Below are 20,843 nucleotides of genomic sequence, written 5' to 3' on the forward strand. Positions count from 1 at the left end.
CTGATTCTCTAACTGGTTTTGCATATACAGTCTGAATTAAGTCACAAAGCCACTCAGTAAGTAGTCATCTAGTGGTACTTTAATCACTATGAGTATGTTGTGTAGGGGTTTTTCCATTAATACATCCACATCTACTAAGTTGCTGATGGATTCTTGTGTGGTCAGTAACAACCTTCTGAAAACAGGTTTGGCTTTACCAATGTCAGGTAGCTGGAGTTTCCCTCTGCACCCAAGGGCCACAGCCCCAAAACCCAGTGTGTGTTGCTGTAAGGTGAAAGGAAATGAAATTATTTACCAGCCACCAGCTTTCTTCACTCAAAAATTCTTGGAGCCCAGGTACTAATACATTCTCCTAATCTGACTTCTGGTGACATTGCTCTCTGGCAGGTAACAGTGGAAGAATTGCACAGGATTTTGCAAACTATGTTATAATTCAAAATCCAGTAATAAACAGTTATTCAGGTTAAGAAATAGCCCCAGCACCTAGGTTGACCAAGTACTAGCAATTTTATCATGTAACAGATTAATTACATGAAGCCATTTTGAAGGGAAGTAACACTATTTAAGGTGAAGTACTTGTGCTCAGACACTGCCCATAGTACCAGCATTTCCCCTGAGACTCTGAGAGTGAGTCCTGGCAGCTCAGTTATTCACTACAACAGAGCCATTAGAGAAGGTGACAGCTCTCATGTCACTAAAGCAGCTTTCCAACTTGTGTCCATCCCCAGGAAGCCAACAGCCCCTGCCCCAGCCCTTCCCCAGACCAGTGTACTGCTATTGACAATCCCCCAAGAGAGTTCTGTGAATCAATGAGTTTCCTCTTGGAGTAAAATCATTGTCAAGAATGTGAGATTTATGGGGCCAGAAAAAGCAGCTACAGCATAGGAATTATGATGCTGTTTTTTCCTGTTATCTGTTTTTAGCCTTGCATCGTGTAAGCTAAAATCCACAAACAGGCTGGAGCCAGCTTCCCCCTGGAAACACAAATAAGCATTCCTCACGAGAGCACCATTCTGGGAGCTCACAGGCTCACTCTAGCTGAGCTGAGCCTCAGCAGGTTTCCCTAGTCCACACAGAGAACCTTGCAAGAGCTGGGCACCCAGTTCTCCAGAACAGGGTGCATCTGCAGATTAAGTTTATGTGTCACAGCAACCCAGTAATCAGAAAGGGGTCTAGAAAGGAGAAATCCAAAAGTACATCCTTTCTGGATCCTGCCAGGCATTCTAATTCACAACCTAAAGTAGGTGCTTTGGAGGCATCCCAGCACATGACAGTATTACACAAAGACACTTTGAGTTTCAGAAAAAATGATACATGCATATATACATATGTACACACAGCCATGATTTAATTGCAGCCAGAATTAAGCCCCACTCAGACATTCACCCACTCCCACTGGAATGGGATGGGGAAGAGAATCAGAAGAGCAAAAGTAAGAAAACCTGTGGGTTAAGATAAAGGCAGTTTAATAGGTAAAGCAAAATCCACACATGAGCAAAGCAAAATGAGGAATTCATTCACCAGTTCCCATGGGCAGGCAGGTGTCCAGCCCAGGAAAGCAGGGCTCCATCATGCATGATGGTTACTTGGGAAGAAAAACACCATCACTCAGGTTGTCTCCCCACTTCCTTCCTCTTCCCCAGCTTCATGTGCTGAGCGTGACACCACATGGTGTGGGATATTGGTCAGTTGGTGTCAGCTGTCCTGGCTGTGTCCCCTCGCAACCTCTTGTGCACCCCCAGCTTACCTGTTAATGGAGAAGGGTGAAGAGCAGAAAAGATCTTGATCCCGTGCCCAGCAATAAAGAAAACACCTCTGTATTATCACCATTATCTTCAGCACAATTTCAAAACAGATCCCCATACTAGCTACTATGGAAAAAAATTACTGTTCCAGCACACACACATATGTATACCTACACAGAGAGTATATGTGTATATCAGATTTAAACACAGATAAAAGGAAAAACTCTGAGGTCCACTTGAAACCTTCACAGTTTTTCCTTAGTTACCTTGCCATAAGGTTACCTGGCATAAATATAATGTCAGGCACATTTACAAAGCTGACATGCTTTGGTAGACAACATCATCATGGCCTCTGAAGAAAGTGAGGAGTAAGAAGCTTGAGTTGTTCTTTGCGCCCTCCGCTGAAGAACCATCAACACTAAGCAGGATCTGCTGCTCTGGCTGTACCACCCGGCTCTCATTGCAAAGAGCAAGCTCTTGGCAAATGAGTGCTCTTGTTCTTACACTTTTAACAGAGCCCCGAGTGCAACGAGCAATCCAACAGAAGCTGTGAAATCTGTACCTAAATCAGGCCTTGCTTTCCCAAAGGACAGTCTTCAAAATCGCTTCATATAATTAATCTGTTACATGATGAAACTGCTAGTACTTGTTCAACCAAGGTGCTGGGGCTATTTCTTAACCTGAATAACTGTTTCTTACTGGATTTTGAATTATAAGCCGGTTTGCAAAATTCTGTTCCCATTTAGAGTGGTTTTCTTTCAGCTACAGTATGTCATTAATTCCACTTCATCATGTTACTGACTCATGGCTGTGCAACCACACCACACATTAACAGGAAGCTCTAAAGTTTCAGTTCACCTGATCTGACTGTTCACAAGACCTAGTTGGACACATGTAGGTCGCTATATAAGGTGATAGTCTTATAATATGTATGTGACTTTACACTCTGAATTAAGAATTGCCATCTGGTGGAAGGGGTTAATAGTGGTGCCTTTGGTGCTGTGTGCACTGACATGGTCTCAATTCTCTTTTGTTTCCTCTGTGTGAACAGAGTGTTGACTGTGTGTTGATAAGCCTTATTAAAACTTCTTTATGTTTTACTGATGTTGGCAGGAGTTTTCTGAAGAAGCAAGAACACTGGACTAGTATCTATTGCAGTTACAGTGCCACAGGGTTTTTTTGTTGTTGTTTTTGTATTAATTAGTTAATCATTTAGGGACTGCTGTAGAAGTTTCTACCTCAATGGTCCTGGTAATTGCATGGTATTAACACATTAAGAACACTGGTAGCGGCAATATAGTGTTGTCTCAATGTATCTCTAGGTTGCTTTCTCTTGTATCTCCACTATATGAATGTTTTTGAGAATAAAGTTATTTAAAATAGAAGGGGGGATTTGTGTGTTTGTTTATTCTGGTTGGGGGTTTTTTTTGTTTGTTTTGTTTTGTGTGTATATGGCTGTGGTTTTTATTTTGTTGGTGTTCCCCCCGCCCCCAATGTAATTTAAAATTGAGGTAATGACTTCCCTTCCTTTTGGATGTTTTATTATATGAAATACCAACTTTATGATATAGCATCTTATGCTTAGGAGACCCAAAAATTATGTAACAAAACCAAGTGAGGGTCAGAGACAAAGATCTTTGATGAAAGATCAGATATAAAAGCCAAAGTGTTACTGGTAGAGGAAATGTGTTACTCTGTGTTACAAAAATGTTACAGCCAGGGAAGGTAGGAAATCGCACAGCCTCAGCAAAAGCCCTGACTCAGCAGTGTCTGTGCTGAGAAAGGTCTCCAGTCTTTTTCAATCACCTGGTATTCCCAGGCTAAGCAATTTTATTGATGCTATTCATTCTTCTTCCAAAGGACTCACAATTTCTTACATAACATTAAACCTATTTAAAAAAAAAAAGAAAAAAAACAAGTCAAGCAAAAGTATAACAGTTGAATGCTACATGTCCTCTCCCAGTCTCTGTATTGGTACCATTTCCTCTGTAGAAATTGAATCCCTGCTGCCATTCCTAATGATTGTGCCCAGAAGGCACTTGCCTGTGTACTAGGTTTCCATAAGGAATGGTTGGATTACAGGAAAGCTTATTTTCAAGTTTTGTAGGGAAGAATTTATTTCCATGACTGAGGTTTTCATTGCTGGGCAGAGAGCTGTCTAAAATAAGTTTACTGGATCTTGAGCTGAAACAATTTTATAGTCTACTTTGATCTTTGGAAGTTTGAAAGTCTGGACAAAAGCAGAGAAGAATTGAGATAAAATGAATGTGACAGCTGAGTGCTTCACAAATGAGCTGGAGCAAAATAAGGGGATGAGTGTGACCTGAAACCTGAGATTGAGTGCTCAGTTTTAGGTGTTACATGATGTATGGCCCATTCATAGAAGGGTTTAAGGGGAGAGAATCTCATTGCCAAATAAAAGATCCAAGAGTGTAGCCATGATATTTTCTGAAAAATCCTTTCTTTAGGATTTTCCCTCCTGAGAAGCCTCAGAAACAAAATGTAAACATTGATTATCTGCTGCTGTGGAATACAACAGGTGGATCTGTGATTGGTCTCATGCAGTTGTTTCTAATTAATGGCCAATCACAGTCAGCTGGCTCGGACTCTCTGTCCAAGACACAAGCTTTTGTTATCATTCTTTCTTTTTTCTGTTTTTAGCTAACCTTATGATGAAATCCTTTCTTCTATTCTTTTAGTATAGTTTTAATATAATATAGGTAATAAAATAATAAATCAAGTCTTCTGAAACATGGAGTCAGATCCTCGTCTCTTCCCTCATCCTAAGACCCCTGTGAACACCATCACACAAGAGCACAGTACACAGGCTCACTTTTTCACATGTCCACTCTTGAGAGTATTTCCAGCCCCGTGGCCAGTCCTGACTTTTCCAATAGTGCAGTATAATCCTGGCTGGTTGAAAATGTCCTAAAGCCCAAGAGAATTCCTGCATGCTGGTACATTGTTGCTGATACACAACAGCTGAACATCAAAGTACAGTGTTGGTTGCTCACCTGTGACCTCATTCAAAGTCAGAAGGAAGTGTCTGTGGCTTTAGAAGCAGATGTGATGCAGAGTTCCAGTCCTCCCCAAAAAATCTTCTCTCTTCAAAATGGGTCAACATGTCATTGTCGAGAATATTTACCACTATGGTTTCTTAATGAATTAGGGAAGTTCCCTGTAATTAGACTTCAAAAGTTTATAGGTGAGTTACATGATAGGATAGACACTTAACTCTTGGGGTGGTACCAGGGAGAAAAAGTGACCTATGAACAATTTCAAAATAATTTCCTTAATTAATTATACTTGAAAAAAATAGAAGATTATAGAAGATTAAAGGTCTTTGGTAAGTTTTAATTGAAACGAAAGCAGAGGACATATTTTCTTGTGAGAGTTTCATATTTTAAACAGTGCTACTAGCCTTAAATATGAAAAATATCATTAAACCTATTAAAAACCATGAAATAAGAAAGGGAAATTACTTCCCTCTCATTTTTCAGATGCATTTTTTCAGTTTACTCTTTCTCCACAAAGCAAGACTCTCCAGTGATGGTTTCATCCAGAGTACCACATTTTAAATGAAAGGCAGCTTTCCTTCCTCTGATGTCTCCTGCTGTGCAGGTCAGGGTAGCCCATTTGAGAAGGGGAATCTAACCAAGCAATTTTCCTGAGGCTCACCCTAAGTGATGCTTCAAGACCTTGCTTTTGAAAAGTCTATTGTATTTCCTCCTCAAACAAGAATAAAAATAACCCCTTCCTCAAATGTAGCAGAAAACACAGAGATGAAGTCTCTTCTGGACTTCAGCTGGAGACTGAAGTAAGATCCTGGAGCACTATCCCATCTTTCCATGGGATATATGGCTGGGTGTGCATCTCCCATCCAGGGTGTGGTGAGCCAGGAAAAAGACGTGGTAACTGTGACTAGTCTTTGTTCAATGCAATCTCATGACAGAAACACAAGACCCTAGGAATGGGAGGCATTTTTCCACTTCCAAAGAAATCCTATTGATGTGTTACAAGGAACTACTGAAGCCATGACTGGGGCTACACCATAGCTCTGTGGCACCAATAGACCTGGGAAGAGGCCAGGAATGATCTGATGAACTTGGGAAATGTAAAGTCTGCTGTGCTAGTGTCCAGAAACATCTTGGCTGTTTGCTTTTGGGCTGGACCATACTCAGAGTAAGCTAGAGGGATGAAAGATAGTTGTAACTCACAGCTGCTAACAAAAGGGTAAATAATGCAAAAGCTTTAGGAATGTCATAAAACCAGAATTTGCAAAACATGGTTTTTGTGAAACTTAATGAACTTGAAATATGCATTTCAGCATCTCAGTGTCTGAAAAATAGCAAGGTAAACTGAACAACTGAAACAGCCTCAAAAGGAGGACATGATGGCAAAACCAAAGAGTAGCATGGCTGAGATGACTAACAATACAGATGGGAGGCTAGCTTAAGGTTTTCTATGAAAATAGGTATGTCCCACTGTATGGTTTGAAATAAAAGAGCAGGAAGACAGAAGAGATGCTGTAATCACTGCATAGGAAGGGGTAGAAGAAAGATTCAGCATCTAATTCCTCATTAATCTGCCTGATTTTGTTTAAATATCCATCAGGACAAGGGATGAGGTGTGCTCCTCATGGTGGTTTGAACTGATGGGCGTGGCACAGCACCAGCTTAGGTCATGCACCCTTTCCATGGGGCTGGAGCCACAAAAAGAGGTCATACAAGCTGGATCTGTGTCTGATGAGTGAGTGACCAAAGGGATGGAGAGGTAACACCTGCCAGAAGGACAAGAGGACAGGGGACCTGAATGCCTGTCCGCAGCTCCTGTTGTGGGTATGGGACTTCAGTTCTGATGGATGAGCTGGTGGAGAAACCTCAGTTAGAAGCAGACTTTGGTTATCAGACTGTGTTTAACACCTGGGGAGCAGTTAATGGAAATGCATTTCAGGGAGACTCAATACTTCAAATCAGCCTATCCATCAGGATTCTCCCAGTTTGGTCTTTCACATCTGTCCTTTGGTTTTGTAAAACTCAGCCTTTCATCTTCTCATTAACCTGTAGCCCCACTGGAACTATTAGCTTGAAATGTAAGTGGAAAAGAGTTTAGAAATATATTCTTGAGTAGCCTTGTGGTACATTTGGGTGTGAACTAGACTGTTGACATCCTGGGTCCAGACTCAGTTTCTGCTCCTGCTGCAGTCAAGATGCTGGAGGCTGGTCATGGGAATGGGTGCCTGAGAGGGGCATGGAAAAGGAGGTGGTGATGATGGCTCCAGGGCTCAGCTTCGAGGGCACAGATCTGTGCAGTGCTGATGTAGCAGGTGTCTAAAGGCAACTGAGGCAGGACTGAGACATGGAGGGATAAATTCATGCTGCAGAGGCATCAGAGGAGGATAAGGAATAAACCTTGTTCCGCTCAGCTTTTAACTGCTTCCTTTCAGATGTAAGAAAAAGATCTGGGCATTTCAGACCATGAGGCACAAAGAATAGAGCCCAGCCAGATGGATGCCCACCCTCAGAGCTCTCAGATATCCACTCTCAGAGGCAGAGCTGAAGCCTTGGTTTTCCAGGTCTCTATTCTCCTGTTTGTCAGCTGTGTACCTTTTGGGTATTAGAAAACTAAGAGTTTACATTTGTACCAGTTCTGTGTTCTCATGCATTACTGTCTACAGATGGGTTGCAAGTTACTGTCTAAAGAGTGCAATGTCCTGTTTGGAGCACTGCCTGGCATTTCAGACTGAAGGTGCAGCACTGCCTGCATGTTAGCAGAAGGGCCTTAGGAACATGGAAATCACCTGGATGGATACATGACCACAGCTCTGGTCATTTTACCAGATTACAACCTTAAATACAGATGATATTTTTGAAAAACAGAATTTGGAAATCAGGCATGTGATAAATGCTGTGTTGGTCCTATACAGTTTCTGATCTCTCAGGGAGGATTGCACAGTGATGTGCAGATGGCCAGTGACTCCACTGGGCCACTGTGTGGGGAAAGGTATTTTCAGGGTAGGAGCCACAGGTGGTCAGTGTTTTGGTTCTCATACAATCTCTGATCACTTGTGTGCACCAGTCAGCAGCAGTGAAACCAGTCTTGTACCACAGAAGATTTGATGGTTTTCTGCCATCAAATTGTCAATCAATGAGTGCGTAATAATTAGGACAGGAGGCACAAACTCCTACAATTCTCAAATATTTTTATGCAAAAAGAAGTCAGGATTCCTACCCTGGTAAAAGCCCCTGCTTTGCCCCACATGAATATTTGGTTTTTTTTATAGGAAACTAAAGATTATGATGGCCTTGAAGTTGTATTTGTGGGCTTTGAAGTGGTTAGGTAGTTCTCAGAAGAGGATACTGGAAAGTAAGAGACTTGCTGATGTCATTTTTATTTCACCACCAGTACCCCAAAAAAAAAGCTGAGAGAGATGTTGGTGGCCCTATATAAGGTGCAGCTCACCTCCTGCAGAGCACACCAAGAATCACAGCAAAGGTAAGGCTTGCAGCCCTCGTGCTGCTCTCACTTTGACGCGCTCTCCCCGGTGCTAACGCTGCCTTGTCTCCTGTGCAGTGCTGAGCCCGCTCTGCAGCCGCTGGGACGGACGCTGCCGCACCCCGAGCCATGGCCTCCCTGCACACCTCGGCCAGCAGCTTCCCAGGATGGCTTCTCTTCTGCTGCTGTTGCTGCCTCCCTCTTCTCACCAGCTCTCTGCCTCTGAAAGGGGCTCCCGGTGCCCATCATGCCTGCAGGCTCAGGAAGATCCACTTCCAGCAGCCCTACATCAGGAATCGCACCTACACCTTGGCCAAAACGGTACAGTCATTGTGTGCTCTTCATGGTGGGGTCTGGGGACCTACTCCTCTCTTGGTGCTGTGACTTCTAGCCTTTGGCATTCCTCCCTCTCTCCCCTGATAAAAAGAAATGGATTTGCAGTTAAGGCAGAGGTTGGGTGTCTGGAGCAGGTCTATTGCCTGCTGGCTGTGCAGCCAGGGGAAGCTGCTGCCTCTCCTCCTGCTGCTCCCCAAGGGAAAGGCAGCCCCTGGAACAGCACAGCTGCTTCTTGTCAAGCAGCTGCTGCCAAAGTGAGTAAATTGTGAAATATGACATTAAATTTCTGAGTGTGCTCAGGCCATTTGGAGCTGGGCCTGTCCATGACTCCAGTCACAGCCAAGCAGATGCTCTGGTGTCCCTCAGGGCTCTGCTGGGCAAGTTTCCTGGCTGCTTTTGCCGTGGGTGGGTGTCCCTGGGTGCACACCACCGAGCACCTCCCTGCAGCACTGTGGGCCACTGTGAGGTCGGCCACCTGCAGTATCTGGTTTAGTCACCATAACCACGATGACTTCTGACTTTCAACTGGGGGATATGAGTTCAGACCTCAGCTTATTTATTTTCCTCTGATACTGACCTTGAATCTCACCCAGCTGAGAGGAGAAACAGACACGATGTCCAAGCTTATCTACCTGTAACAGACTGTGGGGTCCATTCCCTCATTTCACCTGCACTTTCATTGCTGATGAAAACTTCTGGGTTTATTATTAATTTTTAAGTAAGATTCCCAACACCACCTGACTCTTCCTTTTTCCTGTCAGGCCAGCGCCTCAGACAAGGACACGGACAACAGATTGATTGGGCAGCAGCTCTTTGCTAACATCAGGGTAAGCCTTACATGAGGAGTCTGCTCTTTGCATCCCTCTGCAGCACTTACGATCTCTTGCCTTGATTTAACATTGCTTTACTTTCATACATAGGAAAGCAACCGCTGCTACATGATGAAGAGGGTTGTGGAGCTCGTAGTAAAAGATGTTCTCCTCACTGAAGTCAAGAGCCAGTACCCTTATGTTGAGGAGGTGGCACAGTTCTTGGCATCCCTGACCTCAGAGCTCAGCAGCTGTGTGAGTAACATTGCGTTTCTCTCCCTCTCATTGCTGCTCCTAAATCTCAGAATGCTACAAGCACTGGCAAAAGGCAGTGATATGAAAGGAAACCTCAGATCAAAGATATGAAAGTCAGAGTTAATAGAAAGGTGTGAAAAAAAAAATAGTACCTCACTGCATATATCTGTCCATCTTATGTCTGATGTTTCCTTTCTTTTAGCAATTCTCAGGAAAGAGAGACCACATTGAAAAGAACCTGGAACAAATGAAGAACAAAATGGAACAGGTACATTTTCCCCAGACATTTAGAAAAAGCTGTTTCAAACCCCAGTCCTTTAGCTGGATTAAGGCTGACCTAATTATGAAACAAACTCAAGATTATTTAGGACGTGAAGCCTACAAGGGCATGAAATAGGAGATAAATGGTATTTCCCCTTCTAGCCCTCCCTCACTTGTCCTGTTAGCTCTCTGCACATGTTGTGGGAATTTAAACCTTAAAAAATTAGGTTTCAGGAAACTTATATGCTAGTCTGGATTTGAACAAACTAATTTATATCTTATGATAAAATGACACTAGCAGAACTGTGTAAGAAAATTAGGAAAGTAAATTATTGATTCAGTTTCTGTGACAATCCTAATTTCAATTGTCAAAAAAACCCCCAAACCTATTTGTTAAGATTTGCATTCTGCTCTTTTCTAGTTGGGAGAAAATGGAAAGACTAAAGCCATTGGAGAGCTGGATTTACTGTTTGACTACATGGAAAATGCCTGTACTGATGCCCCAAAGAAGGGAGGGAACAAGAAGAAAAATTGAAAAAATTCTGGACCAGGCTTGAAGAGACGTCTCTGCAGATCTCTTGCAATAACTCAAATTGATTAGCTGCAACTATGTCCATTCCCCCTAGATGCAGTATATGTTTCACTTGTGTCAAAACTAGAAAACTAAGTGGGCAGAGACAGGATGGATACTGCTGCCTTCTTTGAAAATGAGAACTCCAGGACATTGCCTCTTGATTGCAACGCAGGGCATTAGTTATTCACAAAAGCACTGTTCTGTCCTCCTCGTCCCCACAGGAACGAGGCAACCATTTCTGTCTTTTACACACTGACATTTGACACCTATGAATCAGCTTTGTTTAAGGCCGTGATGTTTTGATGTGATGTTTTAGCCTGGATATTTTGAGCCTCCTAGCTGGAAATCTCTTTTGCATATGTTGCCCCCTTCTGACCTTTGCCTGAAAAGCTGGTATTTCAGAAGTAATTTTTGTCTTTTGTATTTAACAGTAATTTATTTTAAGGTAATAATTATAAAATACTTTTATTTATATAGATTAATTGAAAAATATTCAAGGAAATGTATTTATGAAGCTTTACCAGAAATTAACACTCCTGTGTGATATTTATATGCTGATGGAACGTTTTATAAATGCTTTAATTTATTATAATAAATATTTTGGTCCTCAAATATTGCCATTTGCAGAGCTTTTTGTCTTTTCTTCAAACACAAGGGAGATGACACACATTGCACCTGTGGAGCTGCTGGACTAGTGGCTGTGCTCTTGTGCCCAGGAAGGATGCAAGCGCTGCCTGGGGCTGTGCTTCTTCACCATAAGCCTGAAATTCTGGCTTCTCACAGGCCAGGGCTCAGTGGGCAGCATGTCAGTCAGCCTTCCTTGTAGGGGATGGTGGGAGAAACAGCATCACTCCTGAAAGCCATTGGTTTGCTTCACTGGTTCTGCCTCGGTACACGCAGAGACAAGATCCCCCCTTGAATTGCTGCTGCTGAAAAGTCCCAAACTGTCCCCATGGGCCAGATGACACAAACAGGCAACAGCTGCTAATGAAAACTCAGAGCTCTGCGTTCCCACTGCCCATCCACAGCATACTGAGCACAAATGGTGCTCTGCAGCATCAGGGATCTGAGAGTCCTTCAGAAGAGAATGCTTGGTGCCTATTCTCAACACAAACTCCAAGGCAGAAAAACCCCCAAGTCCCCGAGTCACTGTTCAGTCTGTGTTTATCCTGTCATGTCCTTGAGCAGTGTCTCCTGGAAAGAAAAAAGAGTTGCTCTGGTGTAGCCAGGGAAACTGGTGATTGGACCAAGGCTAAAGGGGTGAAAAGCATCCAAATAATCAGAAATATGTAACAGCAGATTCCAGCAACTGCTGAAGTCTTCTTGAGTGAGGCCTTACCATTTATTCATCAGGGCAACAAGTATCATGTCCACATTTAAAAAGTGTTGCTCCTGAGCCAGAGCAAATTAAAGATGGATTTTAAAGCATCCGTCCTTACCTGTTTTGAACATAGTTTATGTGAACTGAAATCACAGCACTTTCTTGTGGGAAATCACATATTAGACCAGCATATTGATCCATTTGAGTGATGGATGCCTGTTACCTGTCAAACTAGATTCATTCAACATGATTTACTTTTCCCCACACTTTCATTTGCATATCACAAGGCATGATTTACATATCTAGTCACAGTCAAGGCAGAAGTGGCCCATAAATGACAGGCAGCCAGGATCTGGTACTGCATGACAGTTTCAGGGATTTAACCTTTATTACATATTCAGTTTGGTATATATTTGCTCTCTTCTGGGATATGGAATGGTGTTGTCAAGAGCTATTGGCCAGCATTCTTTCTCTTATCATTCAAACTTGTGATAACTGACAGCAAAGGAAGGGAGGTTAACACCAAATGAATAGTTCACTTCACTGACCTTTGACATGCACAGTGTCTTCTTGAACTACATCTGTCTCCCTTTACAGTCAGTGGAGGAGAAGAGGAATTATACAGGTGTCATTTCCCTGGTCTGCATTAGAAGTTTATAAAGGTTGTGGCTTTGGGCAGGATAACACAATTTACGCTAAAAGTACCTGTTTTCTTCCTTAATGATAAAGACCAGACCATGAGCCACATACATGCTGTTCCTTGTTGATAAAATCGCTTCACAAATGGATGAATAACTTATTTCCTTCTTCTGATTCCTTTAGGTCTCTTCTGCACTGTCCTTACCAAGTTACCCTACCCAGAAATGTCAAATCAGTCTCAAGTTTTCCACACTGGGCAGATTAAAATCCGTTTGTCCACAAAGGCATAAAAATGAAGTTGACTAATTATTAACTTCTCCAAACCTAAAAGCCACCAATTGGAAGACTGTACCACAGAAACCTCATGAGCTGGAGCCCTGGAAATGCCACACAGCAAAATTTGTAGAATTTCCTTCTCAGATTTTCTTTCAGGGTATGTGTGACTTGAGGATGTGTGAAGGGTGGTGGTGATGGTCAGTTTTGAACAAAGGAAGTAGAAGTTCAAATAGGTTTCCCTTAAATGGAGGAAATGTCTGGGACAAACAATTATTGATCAAAAGAAAATAAAAATGCAGTTTCAGTCAGGCAAACTGGGTTTTAATCCAGTTAATAGTTCCAGCTCAAAAAGGGAAAATCTTGCTGAAATGTTTTGTTCTGACATTTTCTAAATAGTTAGTGTTTTGGTTTTAGGTGCATTTCTTTCAAAGGTTGAAAAGAGATTTGTAAGCAAAATGAGCTGTTTCATTTTGAGTTGGACAAGTGCTTTGAGCCTACACAAAATGAATTATTTTGGCCTAATTTTCTGGTTGGGCCACTAAAGAGAAACTCCATTATTCGTGCAATTCTAATTCCTGTTGCCCTATTTTCATTTCCATTTTCTGCCTCCAAGTCACGAGCTGTTTGGAATTCCCAGAGATCCTCGACTAGCACCCTTAGGGAAAGCACCTGCTCCACATTGAGGACACCTCCCCTACAGGGGCTCCAGGACCTCTTCCTGGGCAGAAATTCACAGACCACTCTACTGTCAAATTAGCGTTTCATCGACTCTTCCTCCCCTTCTCTTACATTAGGTGACCAGAACAGGCTTTTTTTTCCCAACACAGATAATTGTAAAACATTTATAAAACTGCCTCTGAAATGTCATGTACTGAAGAGAGAAGAACCCAAAGCATGAACAGAAGTTTCCACATCCTGCTGAGTAAGTATTGGTGACAGTTTAAGAAACATGTCTTAAATATATTGCCTGGAGTGTTACTCATTTAAGAGATTAGATATTCAATGTGTGAATATATACTCCCCAAGTGACCTAGAATAATACAGGGTTGATATTTCCAATTTGCTACTGGAAGTATATTCTAGGCAGTGCAAAATGTTGAAGCTATCCTGTTCATAAATCAGTGGCATGTGATTATGTCAGCTTGTGCTTTAAAGCACGCTTAGCTACACAATTAGCTGCTCTGGAGGTATGGATTGCAGTGAGCAGCAGTAAATGCCTGACAAACTTTTCAGTCAAGGTAATGACCACAGAAAGAAGGAAAAACCTGCAATGCAGTTCTGTGGGACCCTGGGTATTGTTGGCAGGCCACTATCAAAAAAAAAAAAAAAAATTACATAGAATAACATATTTAAGATGGAAAGTAATGCAACCTCTCTGGGGATCCAGATCAGGATTCTATTTCTAACAAACATTCAAGAATGTTTGTTAGAAAGTCAGATTTGGGTGAGGTAACTAAATACAGACTGTGCCAAGGCTGGTGGCACTTCTGGGGCTGCATATGATTCATAGCACGTATCCATTTGTGACACCTTTTGCATTGGTTAACACTGCAGATATTATCAGATTAACTGCAAGTACTTCACCACTAACAAAAGTGCTAAAGAGCAATGCAAGTGAAAAGATTTCTTCTCAAGTCTAGGAAATCACTCTCTCTGTTAACTTTTATATTACAAATCCCCGGCAAGTACACATATATCAATTTCTATAGTTTAATTTGGAATTCAATGATGAATGGTTTGAAAAGTAAAGATTCCTACATCTTTCCTCCCCTAAGGAGAAATTAAAGTAAAAATTATATTGGGAAGAACCATTTCTCCTCAGCAAACTAGCTCATGGGACCCAAATGTAAATATTTTTCCAGTATGAAGGATTAAAGCACAGCATTTATTATTTCCAGGATCTGGCCAGTTTTCTTATCCAAGTTTGATTAAAAAAAAATAAGGCTATCTTCTAAACAAAAAACATTTTATTTTCAGCTATGGGGAGCATGGATAAAAATATTTCAAAAAAAAAAGCAGACTCATGAATATGTATTTAACTGGCTTATTTGAAACTGTTTTATGGTTGTTTCTTCAAGAACCAGTAAGGCTTTTCCCCTGGAAATTGTAGCCCTAGTTTCAAATGACTGAATGCAAAGTGATGTTGGTTTCCAAAAACTGCAAAATTGCACCAATTTAAAGTTCTCTTTATTCTACAGTTTTTTTCCAAAAGAAAGATTTCTGACTCCTACTGCACATTTAAAGAATATTGATGATGTTCCTCAAGAAGAGAAAAGAATGGGGCAATCATGCATCTGTGGTAAAGTCTAAAAGCTGTGCAATCATGAAGATTGACTTTCTGATTAGGCCTTGTGATGTAAGAGCTCCCCAATGGATCAGTTCATCCTGTGTCTGGTCCTGCTCCACAGAAGGGAGAAAGTAAGCTCCTATTGACTCCAAAGTGTGTAAGATCAGACTTGTTTGTGTATTTATAGGCTCAATTCTATTACCAAAAAAAAAAAAAAAATTAAAAAGAAAGGTTTCAACACAGATAATGGAAGTGATGATTTGGACTGTTCTGATAAAAGGTTTTTTTTTGTGAAAATCTAGTGCGTTAACACTTGTTTGAGAAGCAGAGGTTCCAAAATAAAGTTTAGATGCTACTTGTCTTTGCGGTGACCTTGTATTTATTGTTGGTCTAAAAATGCTCAGACCTTGTCCTACTTCTTACCAAAAACATCTGTAAAGTTTCTGGTTTGACCAGCTTTTCTCCTTCAGGAGTCATCCTTTATAATGTGAGTCCTGACAGTTTTGAATAGGGAAAGAGATTCCAGGTTCTCTATTTTTCTTATGTTATGACCAAATAAATTAATAAACGGTGTGACTAAGATTTAAGGTAGATATTACCAGATTTGGGGATGTTATCAGCTCTGGGGCTTATTTTTACTTTGACAGCTCAAAAAGGTACTGTGCTTGTTTGTCAAGGACAGCATTTGGCAAAAAATATGACTGGTTTGTAGTCATTAATGTGAACATCAACACTGTGTTCATTTCTCCTCTGTGTGATAGAGGTTCAATTCAGTTTAGGAAAGCATCTTGGCTTGATGGGAGCCATGTGTGGCTCAGAAAATGCAGGACAGTTACTTGCACATGAGATATGCACATATGCACATGTTTTGTAGCCTCCAAAACAGGGAGCTGCTCAGTGTGGTCACCGTGCCCTCATTTAATATCTACCAATGATTCAGTTCTTACCCGACTTGGATTTCTGGGAACTCGAAACAAATCAGTGACCAAGACTCTGATCCTGCAAATTGCTGAAGCACCACATATTCCCCTCATTTTGATAGTAGCCTCATATGAGTCATCTGCCCTAGCTTTGGTGCCAGAAAGCCAGCTGGCAAAGCTGAGCCCTCGCCCTGTCAGCGGCAGGGCTGGCAGGCACGGAGAGCCTGGTGCCTCCATCAGCCCTGTGTGATGTGTCATGTGTCATGTGTGGTGTGTGGTGTGTGATGGGTGATGTGTGATGGGTGATGGGTGATGTGTGGTGTGTGACGTGACATGTGACGTGTGATGTGTGACATGTGATGCGCGACGTGATGTGTGATGTGTGGCATGTGACATGTAATGTATGATGATGTGTGGTGTGTGAGGGTGTGAGGTGTGACCTGTGACGTATGACATGTGATGTGTGACGTGTGGTGTGTGATGTGTGACGTGTGATGTGTGACATGTGACATGTGACGTGTGACGTGTGATGCGTGGTGTGTGGTGCGTGGTGTGTGATGCGTGGTGTGTGATGTGATGTGTGACATGTGATGTGTGACGTGATGTGTGACATGTGGCATGTGATGTGTGACCTGTGACATGTAATGTATGATGATGTGTGATGTGTGACGTGTGAGGTGTGACCTGTGACATGTGACGTGTGACGTGTGATGCGTGATGTGTGATGTGTGATGTGTGATGTGTGATGTGTGATGTGTGGTGTTGGTGTGTGGTGTGTGATGTGATGTGTGACATGTGATGTGTGATGTGTGGCGTGTGATGTGTGACCTGTGACATGTAATGTATGATGATGTGTGATGTGTGACGTGTGAGGTGTGACCTGTGACATGTGACGTGTGACGTGTGATGCGTGATGTGTGATGTGTGATGTGTGATGTGTGATGTGTGGTGTTGGTGTGTGGTGTGTGATGTGATGTGTGACATGTGATGTGTGATGTGTGGCGTGTGATGTGTGACCTGTGACATGTAATATATGATGATGTGTGATGTGTGACGTGTGAGGTATGACCTGTGACGTGTGACATGTGATGTGTGGTGTGTGACGTGTGACGCGTGACATGTGACGTGTGACTTGTGATGTGTGGTGTGTGATGTGTGATGTGTGGTGTGTGGTGTGTGGTGTTGGTGTGTGGTGTGTGATGTGATGTGTGACGTGATGTGTGACGTGATGTGTGATGTGTGGCGTGTGATGTGTGACCTGTGACATGTAATATATGATGATGTGTGATGTGTGATGTGTGACGTGTGAGGTATGACCTGTGACGTGTGACATGTGATGTGTTGTGTGTGACGTGTGACGCGTGACATGTGACATGTGACGTGTGACTTGTGATGTGTGATGTGTGATGTGTGGTGTGTGATGTGTGATGTGTGGTGTGTGATGTGTGATGTGTGGTGTGTGGTGTGTGGTGTTGGTGTGTGGTGCATGGTGTGTGGTGTGACGTGTGATGTGCGATGTGTGACGTGTGACGTGTGCTGTGTGCTGTGTGCCGTGTGACGTGTGCTGTGTTATGTGTGATGTGTGATGAGCTCAGACCCAACACCAAGCTCAGACTCAGCCTCGGGGCTGTGTCTGGGCCTTTCAGATCCCAGGCTTGGGCTTCAGGGTGGTGCGGTGCTCATGGGTCAAGCTGAGGGCAAGTGAAGGAACCAGAATGAAGAAGCTTTTTCTGTGCCATTTTACTTTGGAAATGTTCTAGCAGTAAGAATGTAACTGCATTAGATTTCAGTTTTCAGTTCCTAACTGCTTTCCATTGGTACTTGCAGTTATGGACTTCACTTCCTGTTGGTAACCCAGTGTCACTGGAAATGAATAAATAAGAGAGAATGTTTTAAGGGGAGGTGAATATGTGATGTTTCTCTGAAAATAGGAAGACAGGAGCAACTCATTTTTTGCTACACTGGTGAAGAGTAAACCAGAAAATTTCTTAGACCTGCAGTATGAAGTTTTGGCTGGCAGGCTTAGGCTTATACTGTAACCTCATTATCAGAACTGAGATAAGAGAGATTGATAAATTACCTCCTGTTCCTTGCCATATAAATAGCACATAAATAAAATGTTTGCTTTCCCAAAGCAACAGAATGATAAAAATAAACTTTTATGTGTTCAGAGGTTTGGGCAAACATTTCAGACCTAGAATACTTTGAAGGGCTTATCTGAGAGTTTTGAATCATGTTGTCCGAAGATCAAGGCAACAAATGTGGTTTTTTTGGAGCTGCTGAGCTAAACAAAGCAAAATTTGGTACAAAAATGCCTTTTTTTTCAAGAAAAGGAATTCTCATGGGTAAAAATTTGCTTTCAGATAATCTAACCTAAACCTGGAAATCTGAGGAAACCTTTCCCAACCCATGTGTATTTGGAACTGATAAAAGCTTCATCACAAATGAGTACAAGTACTGAAAATTTGTACTGATGGGAAAAAAGTAATTAAAATCAAGGCTACCATGTGATTTTTCCAGCCCACACAGTGAACTATAGAATTAACCTCTTTTTGTTGATTTAAGTAATACAAATAATCAGAAAAATTATGGCAAAGAATTTTTTGTTTTGTTTTTATTCTTTGTAGCAAATCATATCTTTAAAGATTTTATTGAGTTTAAAGGTCATTTTAACTTGATTTAAAAAATGTTTTTCTGCTTTTCTACACAAGAGTGATTTTCTTCTGTAAACTTAAAAGCTGGTAAGCCCAGCACTGATATTACATTAAAAAAAAAAAAAAAAACAACAACAAAAAGGTGTTCATTCATTGTTCTCTGCAAATCATAGCTTAAAAAGTTAAAAGTTGCTGTTTTCATATGGAGTGCATTAAGGACTTACTAATTCATTTTGCTTTACTCCTACAAGTATTACATGATTTAAACTTTCGTCACAGTTACAATATGAATTGGATGTATGGGAGTTGGCAAAGTCAGTGCTGTCTGTAACTTTGCATAAAAGGCTTCTCTAAAAGCTCTAATAAGTCTGCAAATATTAAGAGATTTAATATTTCTCTTTTGTTCAAGAAACTCTTAAAGAAAGCATCTGTTAAAAGATTTCTGTAATTTAAAGTGTTGTGCATGTGTTTACATACTGTGCTACACTCTAAGTAAAAAGTAGACCCTGGAAACAGACTAAAGAGTGAAACTCCAAACCAGCAAGTTATTAGATATAACCTGTACTCAATTTTCTTAGAAAGTTTCTTAGGTTTCTAAAATAAATTTCCTAAGTTTCTAAAATAAAGTTTTCTGTTGTTTTAATTGGAAAAATCATCAAAAGTTTATTGATCTAAAGTGAAAATTTCAATGGATATTTTGACATCTGTGGCATTTTTCTTTCTTTTTTTCTAGTAATTTTTTGCAATATTTTATTTTTCTATAACTTTTAGGAGTGTTTACAATGCAGTCTCTATTTTATAAATCCTGCCAAAACAAACTCTTCTTTTACAGCACCATCAGGTACTTCTCTAATGACCTGTGCCATGGGACTTTACATGCTTTAGAACTTCTCACAAACAAATCATTACTTGTCTTCTATATATTTTCTAGCAAAAAGTGCCAGATGCGACCATGTCTGATAATTAAATAAGTAAAATTTCCCCCAAAAGTGCCTCTACTGATGGGGTTCATTGGAAGCAGCACTTCACAAAGAAGGAAAATGCGCAGTGGGAAGTGGAAAGTCTGGAGCCACGAAGGTGCTGGGGAGATGGTTCCCGTGCAGCAATCTCTGACTGAAAGGGATCAAGGATGCTTCTGAGGGAAAGACAACGGAGGGAAGCACATTTATTGCCTGTGGGTTTAAGTTCACCGGAGGAGAACAGCACTCCCAAACAGAAAATCCCTCAGGGAAATCACTTTGTTGCTTGCTGCACTGTTGCTTCTCTAGCTTTTGTTCTGTGCTCCTGCACTGGGGGGTCAAGGTGGCAGATGTCCTGTGGGAGAGTCCAACAGTGGCCAGGATTTTGGAACAAATCTCACATGTGAGGGAGCTGACCTGAGAGATGACATGACCAGTTTTTTACATTTTTGTGTGCTGGAGATTTTCTTTGTTGTTCAAAATTGCCTGGCTAAAGCTAGGATTCAGCTTTCAGTAAGCAGAAAAACTTTAGCTGCAAACCAAATGGATGACTTCACCTCTTTACTGAAGTGCAAGTATTCTCATTGCAAGCAATATTTCCTACATAGGGGTTTTTTGTTTGTTGGTTTTGTTTTTTCTAATGAAGGACTATTCTTGCAAAAAAAAAAAAAAAAAAAAAAGAGAAAAAAAAAATAGAAAGTGATTTTTCATATTGTGGTTCAATTTATTGCCTGGCATTAGCATGGGCACATCAGCAGAGAGGTTCAATGCCAGTCTTGCAGCCCAGCTCCCAGGGGGTGTAACACATAGAGAGCTGCATGGGCAGCCTGTGCTGGTATTACCAAGATACTCAGGAGTGTCCTGGGTTAAGAGAACAGAGGGGGAAAAGAACTTTAAAATATTTTGAAAAAAGAAGCAAGAATGAAGGTTAAAAAAGATTGTGGGGAGAGAGAAAACTGAAAAAAATAGTGCACAAAAGTAGAAGGAGGACAAGTTTTCCAGGACAAGAGTTGTGCCATGCAAACTGACACACTTCTACCAACCCAGCAGCTGTGGACATCCTCCTCCCCCAGAACCAGACCCAGGTTTCCATGAGGTTGGCTTTTTCCTTTTGTAATTTTAGTACAACCTTTTGTTAATGCCATGATGACATTATAAGAGAAAGCAGGTCACAGACTTTTGAACACTCCTGTATGTCACAAGAGAAGACAAGGAGTGTGGATCAGCCACGTGGGAAGGCTGAACTGTTATTGCTGGCACATCTGAACACTCTGCAGAAATACTGCTGTGCAGGGATTTCCTACTGTCAGTT

At 41.5% G+C, this 20,843-nt stretch overlaps 1 protein-coding gene across 1 annotated transcript; it reads left to right on the top strand.

The window, feature by feature from the left end:
- Positions 1-8,369: 8,369 nt before the first annotated feature.
- Positions 8,370-10,436, top strand: IL22 (interleukin 22). Its single transcript, XM_058023660.1, has 5 exons — positions 8,370-8,561; positions 9,338-9,403; positions 9,497-9,640; positions 9,843-9,908; positions 10,323-10,436. Exons 1-5 carry the CDS (start codon positions 8,370-8,372, stop codon positions 10,434-10,436), a joined length of 582 nt encoding a protein of 193 aa, XP_057879643.1.
- Positions 10,437-20,843: the final 10,407 nt, after the last annotated feature.

Source organism: Melospiza georgiana, chromosome 4 (genome assembly GCF_028018845.1).
Source record: "Melospiza georgiana isolate bMelGeo1 chromosome 4, bMelGeo1.pri, whole genome shotgun sequence".
NCBI classification, from domain to species: domain Eukaryota; kingdom Metazoa; phylum Chordata; class Aves; order Passeriformes; family Passerellidae; genus Melospiza; species Melospiza georgiana.

Coding starts and splice junctions, on each gene's coding strand:
- IL22 (XM_058023660.1), top strand. CDS start 8,370: ATGGCCTCCCTGCACACCTCGGCCAGCAGCTTCCCAGGATGGCTTCTC. Junction 8,562..9,337: donor CCTACACCTTGGCCAAAACG/GTACAGTCATTG, acceptor TTTTCCTGTCAG/GCCAGCGCCTCAGACAAGGA. Junction 9,909..10,322: donor TGAAGAACAAAATGGAACAG/GTACATTTTCCC, acceptor GCTCTTTTCTAG/TTGGGAGAAAATGGAAAGAC.